The following is a 13,390-nucleotide window of genomic DNA, read 5'->3' on the forward strand; positions in this document are numbered from 1 at the left end:
TTCCGGGCACTATGGGGTGACTCCTGGCCTGGCCCCTCCTGCATCTCACCAGGTTGAACACCTGTGCGTTGTGCTGCTCCTGTCAAACACTTCATCTTTGCTTGGTGGATCTTCAAGCCGGGATCGTTTTTCCATTAGATTCATCATAGCTTTTTTGGGAGTCCTCCTCACAGAGGACACAGATTGGGTTAGGGTTACCAGCCCGTTCTGCCCCGGTCGCCGTCTCTCCGAGCAATCACTAACTGTCTAGTAGTCACCACACTATTCACGGTTGTCACCCAGTCTTTCCTGGTTGTCACTGATAATAGATTCAGACTGTAGGCTGTGTACATCTTCAGTGATGTTCCATTTGAACATTTGTAAGAAGAAAGTTTTCTTGTAATAAGGGCTGTCGTAGTAACCATGTCACAGACCCACTACAGTTGTGTCAAACCTCTGATGGGGTTGGAGCAAACAACCGCAACAACCTCCATTATTGCATGTTTTCTCCGTTTTTTTATGTTTTGTTATTTGTGACTTCCTCCACAATGTTCAGCTGCTTGTTCCCCTAGACATATTATATTGAGTTCTGATAACTGTTGAATGGCTGAGAATCTCAGCTTTCTAACCATTCCAAATCGTATCTCAACTCCCAATAATGAGTGAGAAAGATCTGATTACAGTTGCAGTATTGCTGAACACTCATTTGGAGAAATCCACTTCACTCTATTTTCAGATAAATTATATTGCATTATAATGCGTTTACATTTGCTACTTTAAGCTTTCCACCTTATCATTTAAGGAATGAAAAGTACTTTATATTTACATTACGATTTTGCTTTTGAAACAAAGTGAAATGTATAGAAAACAATGTTCTGTAAAAATCTGTTGAAAAAAGATTCCACCGCAAGCTGTGGTGTTGAACTGTTTACCTCACTGTGGTGAGAGGAATTCCAAACCGTGACAGCAGTTCTAATAGGCTTTCCAGCATGGTCTGAACTTTATTCTCTTTCACTACTTTTACTAGGCTACTATCTTTTTTTCTTTTTAGAATAGAATAGAATATACTTTATTGTCGTTGTACAGTTGCCTATACAATGAAATTGTAGTGGCTCTTCCGAAGGTGCAAAAAAACAGAAAACATATTCACATATTCACAAACATATACATATAAGATAAACATTTATGAACATGTCTTATGTCTACTGTTCAGTGTTCTGATGGTCCATGGGTAGAAACTGGGTAGAAACATGTTTTCATTCTAGATCTGTTTCTAACGTCATGTGCATGGAGTGTCTACTATCACTACATTGTCCCATTATTGGTATAGTCTATAATGTTTATTATAAAAGGGTAAGGGTAACAACAAGGATAAATAAGATATGTACCGTACTCATACATTTGTATCATGCTTTGAGGATTCAGAAATCCTTAGTATGTAATAGAACATGAGTATACCCTACCAACTATACAGAAAACACTGAAGCTGTTTAAATATATCTGTAGAAATAAATTAAGAGTGAAGATTATTGTGTAGATTAACTGGAACACTAGATAACAGTGCTCTTGTGCAACACAATGTCTTACAAGAGGTTATACATTTGAATCCCACGTGAGGATGTGTAATCATGACTGTAAAACATCAATGACACAATTGCTCAGATAAGTGAAATATGTGGGGAGGGAAACTAGTTTTCTGTTTCTGTATCAAAGTTTCTGTTTTGTGCCTAAGTATACATTTGGTTAGGAAATTCATATTATGTCAATACTCTGCTTTTAACAGTGTTTTTATGTGAATAGGCAACATTTAAAAATATTATTTTAAACTGTGAAATGTTCAGATGCTGACCGTCAACCGCCAATGTTAGGAATGTCATTTTCAACCCATGTGCAATCATGTAGCAATGTTAGATAATAAGCATCAAATGACAACCTTAAGTCAGCGTTGAAAAATAACCACCACATAACAACTAATAAACTGCAGACCTCCAGCATTTGCATTTTGACGTTTAAAACAATACTCTCACAACCGTTGTATAACATCAGTTTGGCTAGTTTTGGACTGTTGCACAACTGTGACACAATGCCCATTGGGTAAAACTGTTGAAACAGCGTGGGGGATAAGTCCTTTTCCTGACCATTAGGCTGTTACAGAGACAAGATGATATCACACATCAGTCTACAAACACCTACTGTACACACACACACACACACACACACACACACACACACACACACACACACACACACACACACACACACACACTAAAACCAAAAATATGATGTCAAAATGTTAGCGATGTCGAAATAAAGCTTGGTATTGTCTCTGGATGGAGTCGTGGAACTGTTAGTGTAAATCATCGATCAGTCAGAGACCTTGATATGACGACTCTATGGGAGCTTAATGGTCTGTTTACATAGAGTTGAACATGAAGAACAGTGCTCAAGTTCCCCATAGCTGACAGCAATGAAAAAAACCATTAGTGGGAGAACTGATAGAAGGGACTTCCTCAGAATAACCTTTATTCAAATCTACAACTCTGGTGTTGTCTTGTCATTTCTCGCATCAGTTAACAGTTTGATCAGAAGTTTAGTTTCTCTCTTGAGGTTTTCTTGCAAGGACATTTTACCAAAAGCCAGCAGTGTTGTTTGTTCTGTGACTCGCAAGATAATCAACACTGTATTTCCAGCCAGATCCCAGTCTTAAGCAGCGATCAGAGATGCCCCACCAATATGCCCCAAACCACATTGAGCAATGGCCTACGCTTTCTTTTGTTCATTTTCTGTAGCATTGTGGCATTGATGGCATACAAATCACAAGAGGTATCACAATCATGTTTAAGATGGTGACTGCACGGACACATAGGGGGGTCTCTTCAGCAGAGGGTCATCCATAATTAAGTTCCATTGACGTATTTAAGTAGAAACGCTATGGATGTTATGAGGATGGCAAAATGCAGGGAATATTCCATTCAACAACATCAATAGGTTTAGGTTATTTACATTAGGTTACATTTAGGTTATTTACATACCCACCCTGTGCATGTTACTCAAATGTACCTACCCTATACCCAACATTAGGTTGCTACAACCTAGCCAACAAATGAACGTTTATAAATCAAGTGCACAGGAGGAGAGTAACATTGAACTAACCAAGATGACAGTGACACACGATAATGCCCTGCACACTGTTGCAACCCCCTCCTATTCTCTCATACAAAGATTAGAATAGATTAGATTAGATTCAACTTTATTATCATTACGTCATGTACTGAGATGACGAAATGTATCAATATCAACAGTACATAAGCCTAACTTTGACTGAAGTATGTGAATAGAGACGCGTCAAAAGTGAGATTTGTTTTGCTTGGATCTCTATTGTCAGAGACAGGTCTGTTTACTGCACTTGAGAGAAATGTACACTTAAAAATCTGTTTTCATTTAAACATGGAGCAAATATAATAATGCAATGTAATCTTGTTTTGTGCACACATTTATTTTCATAATGCCGTTAGGGAGGACGATTATTTTTCTAATGAGCATGACGTTATTTGATTCATATGAACACATTGAACACAGTGTTTTATCTGTACAGTATAGTATAGTGGATAGTGTACATAGCCTTTATTTATGTAAACCAGCTCCTTTCCCTTCTTGTTTTTAGTTTTTTTTTCTTTCCTAGCACCAGGGGAGCCACCCCTCCCAAATTTCGTTGTTTGGTACCTGTACTATAGCCAATATATATACAGTATATATACAATATATATACAGTACCTGTACTATAGACAATAAAGACCATTTATTCATTCATTCATTCATTCATTCATTCATTCATATTCCATTCACCACTTTGCTCGTTGTATTATTCCTTTTCGCGAAATACCTGCAACCTCCCTTCCCCCCTATTCAAATCAATTTCAGTAGAGTAGGAGTGAGTAAGGGTTAAAGTGTTAAACGCTCTTTGCTTCGTGAGCATGCTGTGGAGTGGGGATGGGGGGTGTAATCGGGACAAATTGCGAGGTCTTCATCTTGTGGTGGTGCATGTGTGGTTTGCCTTTAAGCTGAGGGAGATGATGGTAGTCGAGGTGGTGGTGGTGGTGCTTCTCTATTGGCATGAATGTGCACTGCTTTTTCTTAGTGTGTTCAATACTTTTTTCCTGTTTCATTCCACTTTATTACACATAACTTTATTTACATATGGACTTTAATGTTTAGATTTTTTGTCTAGATTGTTTTAGTTAATACCAAAGTCTGGTGCAACTTTCACTTGAATAGGCTCATTGGAAATACATTTACTGGACAAAATATTGATGTGTTCAATACTTATTTCCCGCACTGTAAGTGGAGCCAAACAGCACCAACCTACTCTGAGCCAACCGTCGCATGTGAGCGAACTGTGTTTCACTCAATGAGGCATAGAACTCGGGCAGAGTGACAGTTTCAAACATCTCCTGGATAAAGTGTCACACTGGAGATTAATAAACTTCAGCTGCATGTTCATAGTGCTTTCTCATAATCATATGAGAGGGGGCATGACACAAGTTCCTGGGAATCCTCAATATTGGAGAAGTCAGAGAAGTGCTGCATAAACTCGGCAATAAGTCTGACAGTATGCCCCTGTATCTCACTGCGCTGGGTGGCGACACCTCCACAGTCAGTGTCGGAAAATGAATGAATTACATCTCCCTCAACTGCCTGGTGAACAACACGAGCTTGGCTCTGACTTCACATGGTTGTACAGTTCATGCACAAACACATTTTCCCCCTGTAGTCTTACGTTAAGGTCGTTTAAATGGCCCAGAATGTCAATGGCAAATGCAAAGTCGTGCAGCCAGCCCTCATCATGCAGTTCGGGGAAATTCTCAGCTTTACCTACATTGTCCATAAATGCCAATCTCTTCTCTCAAATCCCATTCCCGCTTAAATACTCTCCCTTGACTTAACCGGTGAATGTTTGAATGATAGTCACCATGCTTTGCATCAGTGTCCTCTAACAGTTGAATGAATTTACGGTGATTGTGTCCTCTAGCTCTGACAGTTTACCAATTTTTCATGCTCCATTTTCTTTTGAAAACAATACATTCAATGACGACTTTTCGTTTTTTTGGAAAGGCTCATTTTCAGACTTCGTCCACACACTGTAGGATCGAGCAGGGGATCGAGCAGGAACAGGCAGGGGCTCCTACGTCTACTTCCATCTACTGGAATTCTGCTGTACTGTAATGACATTTAAAAAATCGCATTTATAGCATGTGACATCATACTGTGCTGAAACTAATTAGAGTATAACAGAATCAAATACATTGCTTTTGTTAAAAGATTGTGGGCGGCAGTCTGGATCGCGTGCCGTACTTTGCCCATGCCTCCTATATGGCATAGCCAGTTCTCCTCATGGCCACTTGGGCTTAGTTCACACGGCAGGTCTTGATGCTCAATTACGATTTTTTTATTCAGATCCGATTTTTTGGTTTGGCAGTTCACATTACTTTTAAAATGTGACCTATATTTGACCTACATTGACTCCCGTGTGAACATTCCACGGGCCTGAACAGACCCGTATGCGCAGAAGGACAATTCGGTTGTTAAGTCGTGACGTGTTTCCGGGTCCAAAGTTGGCTGAGGCGCTCTCTTCGAAATGCCTCAGTAATAATAATAATTCATTATATTTATATAGCGCTATTCCGAGGCTCAAAGACCCTGACAATATGGGGAAAACGGGAAAGTGCTGCGTCCCTTGTTGTACGAATAGATCCGAGTCTAAAAAACGATTGAACTGTCATTCTACCGCTGTAGTACACTGGTACTCTGGTGCGGGGAATTTCTGGTTTGGACCCGGAAATTGCAAAACGTCACGTTTGACGTCAGACTTAACAACCGAATAACGATGCCGTCAGGACGTCACGCACAGCGCATTGTTTACGGAAGTAACCATGGATAACATGACGGATAACGTTACAACCTTTGCCGAAGCCGGCAAAGATATGAGCAAATGGTCAAAAGAAGAAGGATGAGGAAAAAGAGAGCCAAATGCTTAGCTATGGCTTTTTGTGGAGCACTCGCTGCTATCCCTGCACAGAGGTGTCTACAGTAGGGAGGAACCAGCGCAGAATTGTGATGATTGTCTCTCTGTTGCTCTAGACTAGAGTGACGTAAAAGTCGCATTAAACGCGACATGACAGTTCAGACGGCGGGCGCGTTGCTAAATATCAGACATGTCTCCGATATAATACCACCTCTGAACGTGACCCAGGTCGGATTTTAAAAAGTCAGGTTTCATGAATCATAAATCGAATAGACTCAAACTTGAGGTCTGACCTACAGTTCCTGAGCTCTCAGGTGGTAATTTGGCATTCTTTTGTTGCCTTTTGCCAGGAAGTGACTGATCACCTGATCCTCAGCAGTGGTTTGACCCTGACATTGAACACAAATAACCAGCGTCTGCTCTCAAATCTCTCTGAGCTGATATATAATAGTCTACACACCCAGTGAACTCCATAGCCTCTTTGTGGAACAGCAAAATGATATACAGAAAGCACTTCCTCCTCTTTTCGCTCTTGCTTGGAGGCAAGGTTGCAGGTGTTGCACAATTCCAAGAAGGAAGGATAGGAAGAGCTCTCAATGCGTTGAGACAGCTAAATCTGACAGGCAAGACTGTGGCCGCTGTCTTCAGACAGCTTCCATTTCAGCAGCTTCCATTTCAGCAGCTTCATTTATTCGTAAGAGCCACAAGCCAGATGGCCACAGTAGATTAATACAGTAGGTGCATGACGTTATGCCACTTATTTAGATGTCAATAATGGTAATTCTGTCTCACTACCCGCTTGTTCTTCTTTAGAGTGATGGGTGAGGAATGGTTACTGTATTTGTGTGTTCATGCAGTGAACTAACAACACACAAACTTGTAACACACAAGTTTCAACATACAAATACACACAGACAGTTTTCGAGTGAAAGCAAAACCTTTCATCTCAGTCATCAGTCCATCATCCGAGAAAGATCACTTCTCATTTGTCAGTCGGTGGTGCTTGGAGCTCTGTGACCTGCCTTGCTCTGTCTATACAGGGTACCACTCTACCGTCTAGCCGGGATCCATTCCTGTTTAGTTAACATTCTCTCACGTTAGAAAGTGCTGGGTTCTTATCTAACCTTTTAAATCTCAGAACACCTGTTACAGAGTTACAGAGTTAAACTGCTAAGATACAGTGCTATTCTATTCTGAAAAAGTCCTGCTACATTGATGGAACTCCATAGCAGATGAGGACTAACCAGGCTGGCCATTGTAGATCCATGGCTAACCCTGGCTCTACCTGGTGGATATGGGGATGATGTAATCATAGGGGTCCTTGTCTCAGGGAGACCACTCTAAGGGCTTCAGGTTTTCGCCGTGGTTTGGCTGTTCACTTCCTGCCCTGGGCCATTAAAGCCTAAAACAATAGAGTCGTCAGAACAGGAAATGCGGGCCACAGGAATGTCATCACGCCCCTGGAGACTTCCTGTGCCACTCGTCCACAAGCTGCCTGAGTAGACCAGACTGTAGGCCAGAACACATCAGACTAGATAGGACCCCAGTAGACCAATGCGCAAGAACACATTAAACTAGACTAGAACATGTTAATGTTCAGACTTTTCTTTTGAAAAATGTTGAAAATCAATGACACACTCGCTAATCAAGTAACACAGCTTGTTTTGCAAGCCTGCTAACAATGTAAAAGTAGTGTTATAGTTAACTAGGTAGTAGTGGGGATTACTCACCGAATCATACTGCGTTGCAGTATTTTGGCTTGACTAGCGAGTTTGTGTTGTGATTTTCAACAACATTGAAATGTATTTCCGTGTTTCAAAATAAAAGTCTGAAAGAACATTTTGATTGGTTGCCAACTTGCGGCCCAAATGACCAGACTGTGTCACATATGAAAAACACTCTGTCACACACACACACACACACACACACACACACACACAAAATATATAGTTTTAGTAGAAGGCGATAGGGAGAAGGTTTTTCCTTCTATCAGTGGCCCGAGCTAGATTACTCTTCCTGCAACGAATGGTGGACTGCTGATTGACATGCTTAGTATTCAAATGTATTGATTGTAAGTCGCTTTGGAATAAGGCGTCTGCTAAATGCCAAAAATGTAAATGTAAATGTAACACACACACACACACACACACACACACACTGTGACATTCACACACTCCCCACTCTTCTCTTGACACCATGCCAGCCTGCAGTAATCACCGGGGGGCTAATAAAGGGTGTTACTGCGGCAGTAGACCTCTGGCTGTGATCTCTGCTGATCAGAGCTAATAGAGCCCTGTCTCAGCTGACTGCCTCTGGCACCGCCACTGTAACCCAGTACCATTAGCCTCGGGGCATAATGTCAAGTGTCCCCTCTCCTCTCTCTCATTACCCATGTCTCTTCCGCAAAAGCCTGGTGACTCATCATCCTCATCCTCAGCTATAATAAGGTCACCTGTGTGGCAGTGAAATATCTTGTCTTCTTGTCGGTGTTATCTAAAAGACTGCCTCAGTGCAATTATTTGGTCATTTGGCCATTGTCTGATCTAGTGTGTGAGATATTAGTCCAGATGTTGTTTGTAGCAAACAATTCCTTCTATGTTGTAATCAGTGGTCCTGCAATCAGTGGTCTAGAGATGCCTCCTCAGTCTATAGCCACTGTTCAACAGCAGTGCCAATGTGTGTCAAGGCTTCCTAGAGGCCAGCGAGTGCTCAAAGCCTGGTGCTTCGAGCCTGGTGAAGAAGCCTGTTTGAATTTCAACAGCCGGGCTTTCTAATCCCACCATGTGATCTCCAGTTTGTTCACATACTACAGCTCGTAGACACATACAATTCTCCGGTTTCTACTGATTATTTGAGCTTACTGTATAAGTAGACAAATAAGTTGTGTGTTAGATTGTTCATGCATATTCATTAACCCATTCTACTTGCATAATGAAGAAAACTTGATTGACATGATTTATAATCAGGAACTACTAATTATGTCCTGTATTATGTATGAATAATTTGACTATGGGGGGGGGGGGTAGTCTTCTTTTAACAGTCTTCTCCTCTCCAATCCCACTCGTCCCCTCCGCTCCCACATCCCTCCCTCCCTCCCTCCCTCCCTCCCTCCCTCTCTCCCTCCCTCCCTCCCTCCCTCCCTCTCTGTAGTGGTGTTTGCGTGCTGCTCCCCAGATGCCTTCAGGGAGTTGATGATTCACTTCCGGCGTGCGGGTCTGCCGCAGGAAGAGTTTGTCTTCTTCTACATTGACGTGTTCGGTAAGAGTTTAAACTCCCAGAATGCCCAGCCCTGGGCCAGAGGGGATGCTGACGACCTTGTTGCCAAGGAAGCCTTCCAGGTAAATATTCGTGAGGACAGAAATAATATCTAATAATACATGATAATATTATGTAATAAAGATTACCAGCCAGATATCCAAGATCATTTCAGATCGTTTCATGTTACTTCCCTACTTATATCTTGAGTCAATAATAACCCTTTGATATGTCACTCCTAAAAGTAGCTCAAATGCAAAAATGTAAGTCACTCAATAAGTTGAATTGAGTTCATCTGAGTGCACATTAGGGTTAGGGTTAGTTAATGTGATTTAAATGTGTTCATAGGCTCTCTGAATTGCATAGGATTCAAGTACAGACTATGTGGATTAGGCTGTCACTACCAACTGAGCAAATTTCATAATTTCCTCTTGATCCTCCAAACTCCCCAGTCCCTATAAGTGACAAGCATAAAAAGGAAAGAAAATCCCCCCAAATGTTCACTTCATTATTATGGGGAATTTTGTGTAGATCAGTGATTTTAAATTAAATATTATTATAACAGTGAAAATACCACCGCTCATCCGTTATCAAACTTTGCTGAGGTGCTGGAACTGGAGAGTATCAGTAGAGTGCAAAATAACAGCATCCGCACACTCAAAAACAAAACAAAAAAACGTTGTTTATTGCAAGCTTTCGATCATAGACCTTCTTCAGGCATAAAGCAGACAAGTGAATGCAGTGGTTGTAAGGGTTCAAACAACATCACTTGATTTAGCCAATGCACAACACCTGTGTCAAAGATTTCACCTAGTGACTAAGCATCAAGGGAATTTTAGTCTTAGATTTAGTGGACTACAAAAACATACACATGTGTTCATGAGACAGGAAACACCAAAAACAAATAGGCTATTTACAATATATATATACATAGCAGAACAAAAAACAATAGAGAAATGCTACAAACATGCAGACATCAGGCAGTAGCCATCATATAGCATAGAACATATACAGTACATCTAAAGTCAATTCTTCATAGCATAACAATCATGTCAAAATCCTAATTTAGACCTAGGGGTTGTAGACTTTCTAGGGTATGGATCCAAAAAAGCTCTCTGGCATAACTTCCTGTCAACATCACTCCCTCTCTGAAGAGTAATCTGCTCTATGCCCTGGAACCTAAGGGAGGAAATGGGATGGGAGTGGTTATTGAAATGACAGGCTACAGGGTAGTTCACATCTTTTTGTCTTAGGGAACTTTTGTGTTCACTGATTCTTTGTTTGAGGGGACGGGGGGTTTTACCAATATAGATTTGATCACTTTGGCATTTTAACATATACACAACATGTGATTACTCCCCTTACTGGGATTTCCCCCCCCGTTCTAGGGTGTCTAAATTCATTGGTTTTACAAGTATTGTGGCACTGGGCACAGTTGCCACAAGGTTAGTTTCCCTGTTTAAGGGGAGCCAGAAGGGTCTGTTTAGGGTTAGGCAATATGTTGGCTCTAACCAATTTATTCCACAGGTTAGGTCCTCCTCTTTCATAAACAAAAATAAGTGGATCCGTAAAACGTTTTTTTGTACAATGTTTGAGTGTGTGGATGCTGTTATTTTGCACTCTAATGATTTATCATTTATAATGATATATTATAAAGTCAGGTTGTAACACAACTAAATGTCCAGGGGGTGAATACTTACTGAAGACACTGTATTACAAGCACTTGGATCAGAGTCAAGTCGATCATTCCCCTTCTCATCTCGGTTATCTCTTGTGAAACAAGCATCAGCTATATTCTTCACTGACCTACAGTACAGAGCAGGGCCCAAAGCAGTCATGGTCTGGTTCCTCTCTCTTCCCCATGTTTGTCCCAGGTGTTAAGTGTGCTGCTGGGGAAACGAGATGACAAATCAAATGTAGTATATTTCTTTTCACACCATGAAGTACTTTCATTTTCTTCTCAATTCCACCATGAGTAACAGGCTCTGCCCTGAGGTAGCTAGCGGCTGCAGCACAACCAGTGACACACCAGACACAAGGATTTGAGTCATATCTCACAAAGCCTGAAATAACCCAAAAATAACTCTGAAAGAAGAAAACATTCTGATTATGGGTAAAAACAACAGTTTTTTTTTTTTGTCAATCAAATCTCATGTTTTAAACTTTATTTTGCAATTAGGGTTAGAGCATGGCAAAGTTATCCACACCAGCAACCTTCAGGGAGGCATTTGTTGGGTCACAGCAAGAGAAAAAGTCTGGGAACCACTATATTAGCCCTACTTTAACTGATTAAGAACACTTCTCTTTTCCCCCTTGTGTTATTACAAGTTAGCCTTCAAAGACCTTTGTTTTCTGCTTCAATGAGGTCGGTCCTCCTTTATCTATACACACTGTTGGGTGGGAGAATAGAGGAGATGAGATGATTTGATGATGGTTATTGGGAGTTTTGAAAGATGTGTTGGGCATGACTGGTCTCAAAGACCAAAGATAATAGAAAAACTAGGCTCTAATAACACTTGCTTGTTTATACAAGGAGGCACATGCTGTTAAGTTCTCACAGTCAATGGGGGGACTCCTGAATCAGGAATATCTTTCTAATTGTGATGGACTTATGTGATAAAGAAAAGTGTTCTAGATGGCAGCTTAGGCCTTAGAAATATGACCCTACTGATTCAGGGTTCCCACCCTGGTCTTAAAAAGCCGTAAAGTCTAAAATCTGGCAATCTGGCAATCGAATTTATAAGGCCTAAAAAGGTCCCACATTTCTGTTATTCGGTCTAAAAATGAGGTGCTAGGTCTTAAAATTGAGATCATGCAAGGAAATCAGTCCAACCAATCTATTTGCGCAGAAATGAATCAAGATGGAACCCAAAAAATGCCAATTCGCTTCCTTTTTTGTCTGTATGGCAGTGAAATCCCTAATTTCATCACCTCGAGGATGACAAAAAGCAATCATATGGTGTCGCGAATAGGTCTACAATTCTATTCAAAGAGGTCTAAAACAGGTCTTAAATTTGACTTGTTGAAACTTGTAGGAACCCTGCTGATTTCAGATTAGTCAAACCAACCTCTAACTGGTCCCTTTCTTCTGATTTAAGTAATCATATCCCTGATTTGATATTAAACAGTCATGTTTGATAACAATGCCTTCTCCTTCTTTGTCTTTAGAGTGTGAAAATCCTGACCTATAGAGAACCACAGAACCCTGAGTATAAAGACTTTGTGAACAACCTGAAGACAGATGCAAAGACAATGTTCAACTTCACAGTGGAGGACTCACTGGTAAGAGGTGTGTGTGTGTGTGTGTGTGTGTGTGTGTGTGTGTGTGTGTGTGTGTGTGTGTGTGCGCGTATTTTGTGCACACATAATAATGCCGTTGCTAACCTCCTGCCCTTCTTCAACCCACTCAAATAGGGAGTGAAAATATGAAGTGGGTTGTTCAGGGACTTCACACCGTGGCCATTGTTACCAAATAGGTGGGGGAAGATGGGTGGGGGAAGATGAAGATGAATTAAACGTCCAGAAAAAAGGAGGAGGATATGGGAGGAAAGAAGAGAAGATACTTGAGAAATTAGGACAGCGTAGAAGAATGAGGACAGAGTGAGTGAAAATGGAGAACGAGAGTGACTCACTCTATGCACGCACAGATGGGATGATGACGATCAGAAGGTGTACTTATAAAGATGAAACAGAATTTGATCACTGCGTCGTACAGCATTGAGTTTGGCAATGAGAAGGTAAAGACATGGACAGTAGTTCAGTGTTTAAAAGGTTCATGGTCATCCTTTTCCACACATTTTATTTGAGGAATAAAATGCAAATCCTAAGCAATACAACCACTATCGTTGATCAATTTGAATGGAAGGGCTTATTGTGAATTATTATAATATTATTTTGTATTTTTTTGTATAATTATAACGCTTTTTTTTCATTCTGAATTAACAATAATTGCAGCCTGGATGAATTACATGAGGAGTAGCCTTAGCCTATGAGTTGAGGACAAATTATTGTCTGGTTGGAGAAATTCTAAATGATGTCCTTGGATAATCCTTAATTTAGAACAGGTCTTCATGGACACTTGATAAAAAAATATGTCAGACATGGAATATACTGTATGTGGTAGTATTTCCCCTA

The 13,390-nt window shown here is 40.7% G+C and overlaps 1 protein-coding gene across 1 annotated transcript in view; it reads left to right on the forward strand.

Moving 5' to 3' along the window:
- Positions 1-13,390, forward strand: part of npr1b (natriuretic peptide receptor 1b) — a gene marked incomplete at both ends in the record, with an annotated part of 65,689 nt that overhangs the window by 12,085 nt on the left and 40,214 nt on the right. Inside the window, 2 exons of the mRNA XM_080541252.1 lie at positions 9,152-9,339; positions 12,425-12,538. Of these exons, the coding sequence (XP_080397378.1) occupies positions 9,152-9,339; positions 12,425-12,538 (302 nt within the window). The remainder of the gene's footprint in view (positions 1-9,151; positions 9,340-12,424; positions 12,539-13,390) is intronic.

Source organism: Nansenia antarctica (assembly GCF_963989245.1).
Source record: "Nansenia antarctica genome assembly, chromosome: 10".
Lineage (NCBI taxonomy): Eukaryota > Metazoa > Chordata > Actinopteri > Argentiniformes > Microstomatidae > Nansenia > Nansenia antarctica.